At 28.9% G+C, this 13502-nt stretch overlaps 1 protein-coding gene across 2 annotated transcripts; it reads left to right on the forward strand.

Moving 5' to 3' along the window:
• Positions 1-1236: 1236 nt before the first annotated feature.
• On the forward strand, positions 1237-10600 carry LOC142320925 (uncharacterized). Of its 2 annotated transcripts, none has more exons than XM_075358909.1 (3): positions 1237-1409; positions 3673-4016; positions 10340-10600. In XM_075358909.1, exons 1-3 carry the CDS (start codon positions 1395-1397, stop codon positions 10554-10556), a joined length of 576 nt encoding a protein of 191 aa, XP_075215024.1. In that variant the 5' UTR covers positions 1237-1394; the 3' UTR covers positions 10557-10600. The 2 variants fall into 2 exon arrangements, with proteins under 2 accessions (XP_075215024.1, XP_075215025.1); XM_075358910.1 differs by having other exon boundaries at positions 10367-10600.
• Positions 10601-13502: the final 2902 nt, after the last annotated feature.

Below are 13502 nucleotides of genomic sequence, written 5' to 3' on the forward strand. Positions count from 1 at the left end.
CTAATATCAAATGTTCTTGTACAGTAATTTACCTTTCCTGTTCAGGTAAAGCTACTGCTTCATTCAATAAGTCATCAGTAAAAATCCCATATAACATATTTCCTTCTGCAACAATTTATTTCTTCTTGAAAACCCTATAGTTTAACCCATCATACCAACATGCAATCTTGCAAAGGATAGAATTGGTATATGTAGGTTAAGCTAAATGTGTGCTGTTTAAAGACAATATGTCTTTCTTTGTTACATTTCATGATAACCACAACTATTACATCATTTTTTGTAAAAAAAATCCCTGTTCAATGATTCCATCTCCTTCAGCTTGGTGTTTCCAGTTTCAGAACTCTTAAAACCTCAGAGGAAGGCAATTTACAACTAATGGCAGTTGCTAATCCACTTATGTGGCTATTTCCTACAACTAGGGCAATAATACAATTTACAAGGGAAACTATAAAAATCCCTCTCTTCAATTACTTGTCTATTCAAATGCAGTTGCTCAGACAATCTGCCCCAAATCATTAACATAATAATACACTTACTTACTTTACTAAGGAAGTAAAGTCTTCTGAAACACTTCTCAACTGTACACTCATTCCAAATATTGTTGTATAAATTGTTTTAAAATCAACTACAATCTCACCCAAAGATGGAGAATAGACATTTATACACAACAAAAAAATTAAATATTTTTTTTAGCAATGGCTGAATTTGTGGCAAACTTGTTGACGTTGATTGAAGTGACATGTTAAATAAGAGGTATACATATGTATCTGTGTTATTTTAAAGAAAAAAAAAGGTTGAGTTCAGATATTTTTTTATGAATATTGCACCTAAAATTAAACTTCCTCAAATAAAAAATTTCCGTTAAACAAATTTAAATGATTTAAAATACATTCTATTGTTTACAACACTTAATTCAATTAGAAACATAATGTAAATGGATAACTAATGGAGCTGTGATGTCAGTCTAATTAGAATATTTATATTAAAATATTATTTACATGCTTTAAAATAATTATGTATCTAAGTGTTAAACAAACAAGTAAACAATGTAGTAAATAAATAAAAAATGTATGACATACAAGATTTTTTAGTACAATTTGGTATGTTTGACTGCGTATTTTCATTTCACATTCATATATATTTGTTAAATATTTCTTTAAACTAGATAATACACATTTAGTTTGTTTAGTAACTGCTGTATTAATCAATATTTTCAACTTGTAGAGTTTACTTTTTAAAACTACAGTTTACATTTTCATTTTTTTTAAAGTATTATTAATGTTGGAATTACTGAAATCATATAAATACTTTTTAATACAGTTGTGGTCTATAATTTTACTGAGTACTGGAAGAAAGCATTTAACATATATGTGCATGTTTTTTTATTTTCCACGATGAATATAGAAATTGTAAGTATATATATATATTTTTTTTTACTTATTATTTTTTTCTTTCTATATATTTATTTTTTTTGGTTTATCTTAATAAAAATTCAGCTACTTTTAACCAATGTAAACCAAACGTTTTACACTGCAGTAAGTCTGCAGTATTGTCTATGAACAGTAGCAAGATTCAACATATGGTATTCTTTTTCTCAAGAGGTGTTAGAGTTTGGTCAAGTACCCCTGAGCTTTGACCACATCGCTTGAAGTGAATCTTCATCCAGTGAGCCATTTCCTGAAGTTTGGGATAAGGAAGTAATCACTAGGATCCAAGTACAGCAGTTGTAGAGAAGCACTTCGATGAATAGATCATGGAGTTATGTAACAAAACAACCCAAGACATGTTTGCAGGAAAATTATTGCAGTGAAAGAGCACTTTCATTTTGGCCAGATGTGGTTGTTTAGCCTGAATTTAGCTCTTCATTCAATTACGGTAATATGGTAGAGATATTACAAAAATGTTCTTTTAATCAGTTATACCAATGTATTAAAATATTTTTTGTTTGTATTTTCATCATGTATTACATTATGTCTTTTCTGAATTAAATATGGTACAATCTAAGGTGGACTTTATCAATCTGTTAATCTCATTATTCTTAGACATCTTATACATTCTGTATGAGTAATACCAATCCAAGAACACTTTTAAACTTAGAAAGAGTTTGATAAACAAGTCCAGGTGTACAGGTCTTTCTATACCAAGAAAGAAGCTAAAAATAAAGCAGATTCACTAGCTGTAAAGATTTCATCAAAGTAAAAGAAAGAAAGAAACATGGTTAAATTGTTTTACTTACTTACTTTGTTGGGACTTCACTTATGATCTCTCACACTATATTTCTCCAAACATCCTGACTCTCAGCAACCCTACTCCATTCCTCATTCTCATCCTCCACATTATCTCCCTCTCAGTCTTCCTACCTTTCTTCTTCCATCCAGTTTTCCAGCAAACATTTTTCTAACTGCTCTATCCTGTGGCATTCTTTTGACATGCCCAACTCATCTAATTCTCCATCATTTCCTTATGGCAATCAATTCCCCAAAAATCTGTTCCAACTTTACGATACTCTCATCCTTCATTCATTTCCCTCTTTCACTGGACCACATAGTTTCTTTAAACTTTTCTCTCCACCTCCACAAGTTATGTTATCATTTATTGCAACTATCCATGTTTCTGATCCATACATGACTAAACACCTTTCAAACATACCTTTCAAACACCTCATCCAAATTTATGCCTTATTCTCTTTTTACTTCTCGCCTTCTTTGTACTTTGTCTTCTCTTTGTTGACTAGGTGTCCCAATTCTTTTGTTGTCCTGTTTCCATAGCACTAAACCCTTCTACTAGGTCTCTTTGATTTTTAGATAATAAAGCTATATTATTTACATAAGTTAATACCTTCTATTAAACATTGTCTCTCCTAGATTTATACCCAGTTGCTTAGTCACCTTCTCAAGCAATGTCTTAGACTAGAGGATTAAAATCCCTTAATTGCCTTAAACATCTAACCCCTCCACTGTACTTCTGCATGTTGTTTTTTGTAATGTCATTTTAATGAGACTTCTAAACTTTATGAGTATCCAGAATTTCTCCATAACTTTCAGAAATTTTTTTCTGATAATGCTGTTCTGTGTCTGTTAAATGTATGTAGAATTGGCAGTTAAATCTATGTCGAATTTAGCTTAAGTTTATACACAAAGAATTTCACCAGAATTTGCCTGATACAAAAGATGTGATCTACAAAGTATAGTATAAAACGGTGTATTGTCAAAATGTCACATGTATCACTCAACAGTGATCACTAATCTCTCTAAGCATTAGTATACATAGTTAAAAAATGTTACTGTACTCAAAATAATAGATAAATAACTCTATTCTTTGTTCTATTTTTATTCTGCAGCATATCTATTTTTATTTAAGTGCATATGAGTCATGTGCATCCTTTTTTCTAATTTTATCATAAGCAAATTGGTGAAATGAACTTTCAAAGTTACAGTTCCCTAATTTAAAAATGCATTCAGCAATGCTGGATTATAGAAGTTCATAACTATATTAATCCAACTGTTTGATTACAGAGCTTGAGTAGTTGTAAATCTTAGTCCTTCATTTGATTTGACCTATTTCTATTGTACTAATCTTCTAAGGAAATTTCTAAACCTTGCGACAAACTTTGACCAAGAATTGCTGATGTTCCGAAAAAAGAAATTGATTAATATTTAATTTAACTTTCAGACAATGAAGATCATATTTACAGTTATACTATTATCTGACTGTTGTTTAAATATAATGATTGCAAAAACTGAACAAAAAGAGAAAATATATGATGGACAATCAATTATTATTAAAAGAATATTACGTAATAGTTTGTCTAATTATAACACAGATGGTATTGTTAACCACAATAAAAATGATGACGAAAAAGTACAGAGGTTAACTAACTCTAAGTCTCACTATATTACCAACAGTATTAATAATAATCGTAATAGTAGAAATTATGATTATGATGATAACAGTGATGATTTAAGTGATGAAATAATGAAGACATCGGAGCAAATTGCTTTTCGACCACTGTTCAGGTATATTAGATTATTAATTAATTATATTTTTTGTTAATTAAAAAAAAATATCCTATATGTTATTGAGTAACGAATAGACATTACAGTTTATATTAAGTGATTTAATAATTAATTATTATTATTAATTATTAATAATTCAACAAATTGCATCCTACCTGTAAAATATAATTACATTAAAATAAATTACAGTGGGTGAAGCTCCAGTTATCCGAATTAACCTTTCCAAGACCACTTCAGTTAAAAATAAACTAAAATTAACAGCTACACTGCTGTTACAACCTGTTGGTAGATAAATGAGAAGTTGTGGTACCATATCTGAATACTTATTGAAATGGAGGTTGTAAAATTTTAATTATTTAAAGTACGTTGATTATTTCCTTAAAACCACTTCCACATTTTCATATTCTTGCCTCCAATTTATATATATCATCTTAAGTATTAATGGAAGATGAAGAATGTGAATGTAGCCTACTTTTTATTTAAAAAGAACATATATTATTTGTTTGTATCATTCTTATGTGTACGAATATAATATTATACATTCCCATATAAAATATGTCATTTCTTGAGGTTCTATAAAAAGGTCAGAATCACGTTTAAGATGGTAAAATGGGTTATCTGATCATTGTTTGGCACCCATAAGAATGAATTATGTAAACGAATATAAATAGAAAATTAAATACTGTATCTTAATTATCCTTGTGTATTTATGAATGTGCAACCTTACATTATAAACAACTTTTAAATAATACCAATTTTTTTTTTAAAACTGAATTTTCTGCACAACATGAACTAAAAATATCCTCAAAATAATCTTTAGCAACACCTTCTGAATTATTTTGTTATAGTTTGTTGTATTCTGTATCTTCATGTATATATCTTAATATTATTTCAGGTTTTTGTATTTTAAATAATTAAATATCACATCTATTTTTTATCTTATATTTACCTCAAATTGACATGAATTTATATAATTTACACATCAGTATACCAAACTTATTTATTATTATATACTAATCAGAATAAAATATTTATTTACAAAGACTTATTGACTGAGTTTGGTTAGTTACTTTAGCTCAATTTCACTCTGATTTCTTTCTTCATCTATAGTCTTGCGACTGATGATGGGAGAGTGTATACAATCACTTGCATTTCTGGGTTTCTGAAGACTCACAAACCAACATGAGATTCCTCTATATGACAAAAAGAATAGGGTATGAATAGCAATATCAGATGGAAGAATAATAGACTGACACTCTTTACAGAAGCAAAATAAAAAGGAAAATAAATACACCAGCATACACCTGGCAACATTCCTCTAGACTTAAATATTCACTTTTGAGGAGCTACAAAAAACTAATTGTATTATGCTCCAGAATATTCATAATAAAAAACTAACTTCACTAGAAATATTACATTAAAAACTTATTTCTTTTATAATTTTGTTCATTATGTAATGAGGAACTCCTATCAGTTTGATTTAATCAAGTTTGCTATCACCTTTGAGGTTTAAATGTCATTAAAAATATGGAATGACCGACTAAATCATTAAAATATTTTTTAATATAAATTAGGGGTTTGTTATGTATATTTTTTTAATTGAATACTCAAATGATAAGAGTGATAGCCAGATCAGAATCTGATTTTAAATTAATTACAAGTTGAATTCCTTAAACTTGTAGTTGTATAAAAGTTAGGATTGTATAGTATACTCTTATAAAGATCTGATTTGAACTGATTAATCTGCTCTTCAAATAACACATTTTTACTAACAGATACATAAAGTTCCTTTTGACAATGTTATGTCCACTTCCTACAACACAAGCATTGACTGGAGTGTTCATCACTCAGTTTTGGGATCAATTTTGTTTTTACTTTTAATAAACAGTCCATCTCCACATATAGAAACCTCTATCTTATTTGCTGATGAAGGAAGTTTTCTGGTCTTATTTGAGAATGGTGTTATCTCGCTCTAACAATGTCAGATGATACTAAATGCTTCGAAAAAGTGGTTTTCGTGTAATGGTTTAACTGTTAATTTTGATAAACGTTTTTTTTTTAATTTTTAATTAGACTCAAGTTAAAGAACACTTTTAAAATTCCTTTTAGCTTCTATGATAATTCATAAAAACTATATGAGATTTTCTTCCTTAGTATATCCACAATTCATATTTGAAATGGAACACCCACAAACTTCTTGTTCAAGCAATTAACTTAATAGAACTTAATAGCCTTTTATTTTATAAAGTAAATAAGTTCTTAAGATTATAAATATGCTCAAATTGTTGTTTACTATGTATATATTATGTCTTACACCATTATCTAGTAATATGGGAAATGTTTCTCAGATGCAGAAACAGTTCACTTGACTAATAATTGGTAGGTCCCAAAAGTTACACAAGACACATTTTTAAAAAAAGCAGGAGTTTGACTGTGAGTTCCTTTTGAGAGGAGTATGATAAGTTCGTGAAAAGCCAAGAGAGAGCACTAGTAGTACATTATTGAGGTCATTTTTAGTTTCCTGCATCTCCTAGTTTCATTGCAATAGACAATATTTGGAATTCTGTTATTGACAGCCACTTGAATCAATCATTTGAAACTGTAATTTGTGAAAAACAGACAAAAGAGTATTTTGTGTGGTGATCAAACACTACATTTTAAAAGATAAACACATAGGAAACTAAAGGCAAGCTGGATAAATATTATGGTAAGTCATCAACATCTATTAGAACAGCTTACAAGCAGTTTGGTTAGTTTTGGAGCAATCATATGGGCACAAGTATGCTGAAATCCAGACAGCCTATTATTTCAATAACTACAGAAAATAAAAATCCATAATATGGTGATAGAGGGTAAAGAATTGAAAAGCATGTGAGATTACTAAGACAATAGGCATCTCAAATGAACAAGTGATTCATATTTTATACAAATACATAAAAATTGTTAACAAATGGTAACAGTCAAAACGTAGGTTTTGTCATCAAGGAATTTACAACAGAGACTGCAAAAAGTGTCCCATCAATGGGAAAGTTGATGGCCATATAATTTGGGAATCTCATGGCATAATTCTTCATCAACTTTATGGAGAAAGGAAAAATGATAAACAGACTGTATTAAGCATCTGTACTGGATTATCCAAATGCGGAAAAAAATGACCACATTTGATGAAAAAGATTCTTTTTTACCAAGACAATGCCAGCTCACTCTTCGACACCAAAATTGTTTTAATTATGCTACAAAATTCTTCTGTACCCTACCTACTCGCAATAATTTTAGACCTGATTAGAAATTATGTTGAGAAATGATAAGATTTTTCTAAAAAATTATGTCTTCTTTATTGTTGCACAGATTTATCAAACATCCAACATACATTTCTAGAATTAATTTTAATTGTTTTTAATAACGTTTTTCCTATAAAGGACTTCTAATATTTATATGATCATAAGACCAGATTTATAAATCATTTAAACCTTGACATAATAAAACAGTCTTAGAAATAACATCCAACCATTTACCTGAGAGTTCTTTGTTAAAGTAAATGAAAATAAAACAAAAAAATTACAAAATCTACATGAATTTAGGTAATCTTGTTAAGTAGATGTTGAAAGATTTTTACAAAAAATATAATTATTTTGATGGATTCATTTCATGAACCATTTAATATAGAATCCACTCATTATAACAACAGAATGCTAAAATAATTAGAAAGCATATTTGTTATAGGTGAAGTTAACTTTATTTTCCTCTTAAAAATTGAGTTTTTTAACAATCAAAACGTTTTCAGTTTGATAGCTGACTTATGTATTTTTGGGTGCTTAATCCAAATATGACCTCCATTTTTCTCCATCACATAAGGATTTTTCACAAAAATCCTTCAATTTTTTTTTAATAATAAAACCAACTTTTAATTAAATTTAGGTTTAATTTACAAGTGATAGGAAAAACAGAATTATTTAAAAATATCATTAAAATTAATGAAAACATACAGTAAAATACTATTTACATCCTTATAATTTTTTTTTTGGTTCAATGCTCCTTTTGATGCCTTTTCTTCTGTGGTCTTGCAGTGTATCATCCCTTTTTAACATCCAATAGAATTCAGCTATCATGCTCATGTTCCACCTCCCTTTGTATCTCCTCTCAGTCTCTTTCATGCCTTGGTAGAAGAATCTTTCCCCTACTCATCACTTACTGCACCAAGATTTTCAGGAAAGTAGTTGAGGTGCGAATCTAGAAAGTGCACCTTTAGGTACATTTTACAGCCTCCATTTCAGATTCATGTATTCCATTCATAAGCTTTCTTATATTCAGCCTAACAAAAACATCCTCCCCTTCTTTATCTTTGTTTCTGATAAACCAGGAAACTGTCTATAAAGATACTTGGAATACTTTCCATCTATTTTTTAACGTCTTCACAAATTGCTTCATAGCACTGGTTTAGCATGTAATGGAGCAAGCAAAACTTTGCTTGTTCTACTAAATTTTCTCTTTCAATGTTTTTCATACCAACTTTAAGATTTGTCTTGGTAGCCATTCTTTGTTATTATAGTGCTACTTTCTATCACGACTATTCCACTCGCATAAAAAAAACATGGATATTTGGTATAACCGCTTTGTTGTCCAAGTAACAATGAAAGTATTTTTAAATTGCCACAGATTGTCCAACCTTAATCCTTAGACTGAAGTTTAATTAAAAGTAACAAAATTTTTGTATCACTCTTTCAAATGAACAGAATGCTTCACAGGTAAAGTAATGTATTATTTCCATTCTGCAGAAGAACTGTCTTATGACTCCTTTTCAACAAATCAATGATCGGTTTTCATTCAGAAACCACATAGTCAATGTGGAACTTTCTATGAGTCCAGGTATATCTTACAGTAAACTTCTTCTCGAGAAAAAATATTGAATAAAGTTTTTTTCTCTGTTCCTAAACCAGTAAAATGTAGTGCCAAGAGCTAACAATTTTTTTCCTTTTACCTTGAGTCTTAAAGTTCAGCTGAGCAGTTTAAGTTCCTTAAAGTTCTTTCTGAGAAAAGTTTAAGTCTGTTACCAAATTATTTAATTCAGATTGCTTGAACAATTTTGGTTCATCACTTCCAGGATTGTAATGATCATTTTCATCATCCAGTTCATTAGTACAGGACATGAAACCCATTTCTTCATCACAAGTATCATCTAATTTATCTGGTGGTGACGGAATGTATTTCTGGTCAGTGGATGTATAGGATGTATTGCTGATCAAAGGTTTGGTTAAAAAATGTCTTTTCCTTTTTTTAAATTGAATCTCTGTATTATATATGAACAAAAGTAATAATCATCGCTCGCTATTCATATATGGTTCTCTCCAAACCAATTGCACTCTAAAGCAGAAAGACTTTTTTTTCTTTGTGACCACTGGCAAACCTTAACACACACTGAACAAACTTTATGAGGAGCTCAAGATTTGTCTTGGTCTCCTAATTTCACACCATAATGTGCAAAATTTTTTTTTACAAGTTTTGTTGTCTCTTTAACAGTAAACTTTCCACAAATGTAGCAAAAAGGTCAGACATATTGACACAGCCTATCAATGCCATTGGAATTTAATTTAATAAAAACTAAAAATTAAATATGGTTACTGGAAAATATAAGTACACAAAGAAAATTATTTAAAAAAATAAAATGTATGAAAAAGAAAATATTATTCAAAAAGTTATAATGCAAATTAAATGAATGAAGCTGTCACAAAACTAATAGCACAAATTCACACCACAATTGTAAAAAGATACTGAATTTAATTTTTTTTTAAGAATAGCAGATGGTGGTAGGGAGACAGACAGACAGTGACAGGAAAATGATCAGACATTCAGTAACACAAAAGTGGCTGTATGTATGATTATGTTATAAATTTATTACTGCTTTTAACTTCCTTATCATAAATCCACAACAGTTTTATTCAGAATATCAACTTTTTACATTTTCACACATTATTGTAATGATTGTTTATTTAATTATTGTTTATTAATTATGATTGTTTATTTAAACAACAATTTTTACAAAATGATTCTTTATAATAGGTTAACATCTACAGATAGAACAAAGAATGACATTGTGAAAAAACCTTACATAATGGATTTTTTTAAATATTTATATCACTTGGTGGATTCCACACAATTTTAACATTGCACACCTGTAATAATTATAAGTATATATATATATATATATATATATATATATATATATATATATGTAATTTATAACATATATTATATAAATTACATATATTATTTATTCTATAAATAAAATATATAGTTAAGCTAACATAACTAAAAACATTCACCAGGAGATTCGTTCCTGCCGTAATTTTTAGGCACAAGCAGATGATGGAAGAACGGAAAAAAAGGAAAGAAACAAGAAGAAGAATTTCAGATGAACAATCTGACAGAAGAAATCCTAACTATAATAATAATGATCTTATCTACATTTGTTATGGGCAAATATGTCGACCAATTACAACTACTGATATTAGACAGTTACAATTGTCACAAAGAAGATACTGATAAATAACAGCAATCAACTGGTAATAACCATAATAATTATTATAATCAACATTTTTTTTACAGAGTTTTGTAAAGTTGTTATTTTTTACTGTTAATAGTACAAATAATGTATTTATTTTGTTTAAAATTTAATTTTTAAGTTCTTATGTGAATAATATTAAAAAAAATGATATTTTAGTGATTGTTTTAAGTTCTTTTGGAATTATTAATGTTTTCACTAGTATAGAATAGAAATTTTAAGTAATGGAAATTGTTTTAGTTACATCCTGTAACTTACTTTAAGAATTAGCAAACATTTAACATTATAAAAAATTACTAGACATAAAAAAAATGTAAAGAATAGAATTAATGCTAATTAATTTCATCTTTATAAGGAAGACTATTTTTAATACATTAATCATATACAAGATTCATCTTGATCATCCCCTAAAAAGTTTTTAGATCTTTATTAAATTTTTCTAATGAATCTTGGAAAGAAATTAAGACAAGAACACCTGTTACAGAAAGTTTTGTAAAAATCAGATATGCTATTCACACACAACGTGTTGAAGTTGTAGTAACTGAGAAAGCAACTAAGTAATTATTTAGCAGATAAACTTTCATTTTCAAATTAAACTTATAACCAAATTCTGATCACTCAGTAATGAAGTTTATTTTACCAGTGTGTAGAAGTCTTAATATGTGTTTGTTATATAATTATAACACATAAAATGATTCAGGAGGAAAGGGAAATAATTAGGTAACTGATTTTAGAGCTTGGAATAAGGAAAAAGGTTTACACACATAACATGTCCGAAAGCGCTTTGTTATAGAGTTGCAGCTAGCGAAAAAGTTTGTCCAGATTTCAGTTACCCCTTTTCATACTGACATTTTTAAGATGTCATATAAGGGGTAAACTTGATAGTTGCTTAAGTTTTTTGACCTGAAAAATTGAATAAAACAGATCCCAGAACTGTATCTCCCATAGGTTTCATGATATCCAAGCAAAAACAGAAAAGTCAGTGATGAAAAACTAGTAGAAAATTTATTCTGAGAAAATTGATGTATAAAGTCTATGAAAAAATCAAGTTTTATTGTTAAAAGCAAAGCAGAACGAAACTTCAAAAACAGCTGTTTTTAATACAATAAATTTAGACCTTTGATCCAGATATTTTCTCCCTGTGACATGTTGTTCTAGTATGAAGGAGCTCTTAACTAGCTGTTGATTATGCTACGTCAAACGTTCATTGAAAATCATTGCTGGAAATTTGATTCAAATGCAGCATGTAGATTTTCTTTAGACCACATATGTGAATTCCATTTGTTGTTTACGTCTTTACAGAAAAAGTAGCTTTGTCCAAAAATAGTATGAATGAAATTAAATGGTAAGTATTGTTAACCCTCTGAAAAAACTGTAATCATCTGGCATGGTCACCAAGCTGGAGGTGTTGAACTTACTGGATATGATAAGAATGCAATCTGTGAGCTTCTAATGTCCTCCATACTGAATTTTGTGGAATGTTGAGTCATCTAGAAGTTCTTCACATACTCATTTTAGGAGTAAGCTGTACCACCTGAAGAGTTTTTCCCTTTCATCACCAGGTACCAGTTGATGATCAGATGAAACTTGAGCACTGGGAAGTGTACCATTCTCACAAACATTATTAAAAAAATTTACAAAATACATTATGGTTTGGAAATATTCTTCTGGGATGGTTACATCAGTATTCTTCCACCACACCTATGATGGCCTCATTTCACCGAGAGAACTGAAATCTGGGTGAAATATTTTGCTAGCTGTAAAGCGTTTTCAGATTTATGTTTGTATGAACTTTTGTACTTATTTTAAGCTCTACAACTGGTTCCCAAATTATTTTCTTTTCTAACTGAATCATACTATATACACTATGTTGAGAGCAGTATAACTATAGAATAGCTACCCCCAACTTTGATGAAAAAATATTAATAAAACAATCTCAATTGCACGATTAATACTGAAGTGTATGGCAAGCGTATGAACTTTTTGTTATTAGTTATTTAAATCATATAAGTAGTTTAATAACTTTTCAACAGTTCAATATAGAAAAATAAAATTTTAAAAATGCTCCTACCTCAAAATGGTCTACTTTTTTGGTATGAAAAGAATACACTCCACGCATAAATAGAGGCAAACTCAAAAGTTTTAAAAGGAAAGAACAGAACTGGGATATACAACTTTAAAGCATTGAAAAATAACAATTTTTGATGTAAAAAGATTTCAGTATATGACAATCCCCTAACCAAAATGGCATCCATTTAACATTATTTGCAAAAAAAGGCCAACAAACACCTACCTTAAGCAGCGGTCTTAAACTGAAAAAAAGGTTTTTCACTGTTGAGTACTTATTTAAGAGGTTCTGTAGATTAATTTAAAACTAGCCATAAAATATTAAATGTATGACTTTTGATTAGAGTTGTTGCAGCCCAAAATCTTTTATGTATATTCTCTTTATTCTTCCATGTCCTTTAAAATGATAGTTACAATTCTATCTTTTCCATTTAACAGTTCTGTGTTACCCCATCATCCCAAACCATGAGAACTTGGGAATGTGCTAGTCTCATATTTCAGAACAGATCTCTTTGAGGTAGGAACATTTGGTAAATTTCATTTTGCTTATGTTGATTAGTTGAAAAGTTATTTAATAATTCCCATATTCTATGAGTACACACATATGTGCGCACACATATATCAAAGACAAAAGTATAACCAGTATTCCACAAACAGTACAGAATTCAATAATGCCTCTTATCTTATGCTCATCATTGTTTCATCTTAATAGCGCGTAATACATTTTTTTTCAAAATCACACATTACACTCAATGTTGGTGGAATACTGGTAACAAAAAAAGAATTAATTTTGCTATATATATTTATATATATACATTGTTCAGTGTTCTGTAAAGATAAAAAAATATTCTTATATAATT

Source organism: Lycorma delicatula, chromosome 3 (assembly GCF_047948215.1).
Source record: "Lycorma delicatula isolate Av1 chromosome 3, ASM4794821v1, whole genome shotgun sequence".
Taxonomy (NCBI): domain Eukaryota; kingdom Metazoa; phylum Arthropoda; class Insecta; order Hemiptera; family Fulgoridae; genus Lycorma; species Lycorma delicatula.

Excerpts from the sequence above, each read along its gene's own strand:
- LOC142320925 (XM_075358909.1), top strand. Across the intron at positions 4,017-10,339 it reads GCTTTTCGACCACTGTTCAG|GAGATTCGTTCCTGCCGTAA; the intron begins GTATATTAGATT and ends AACATTCACCAG.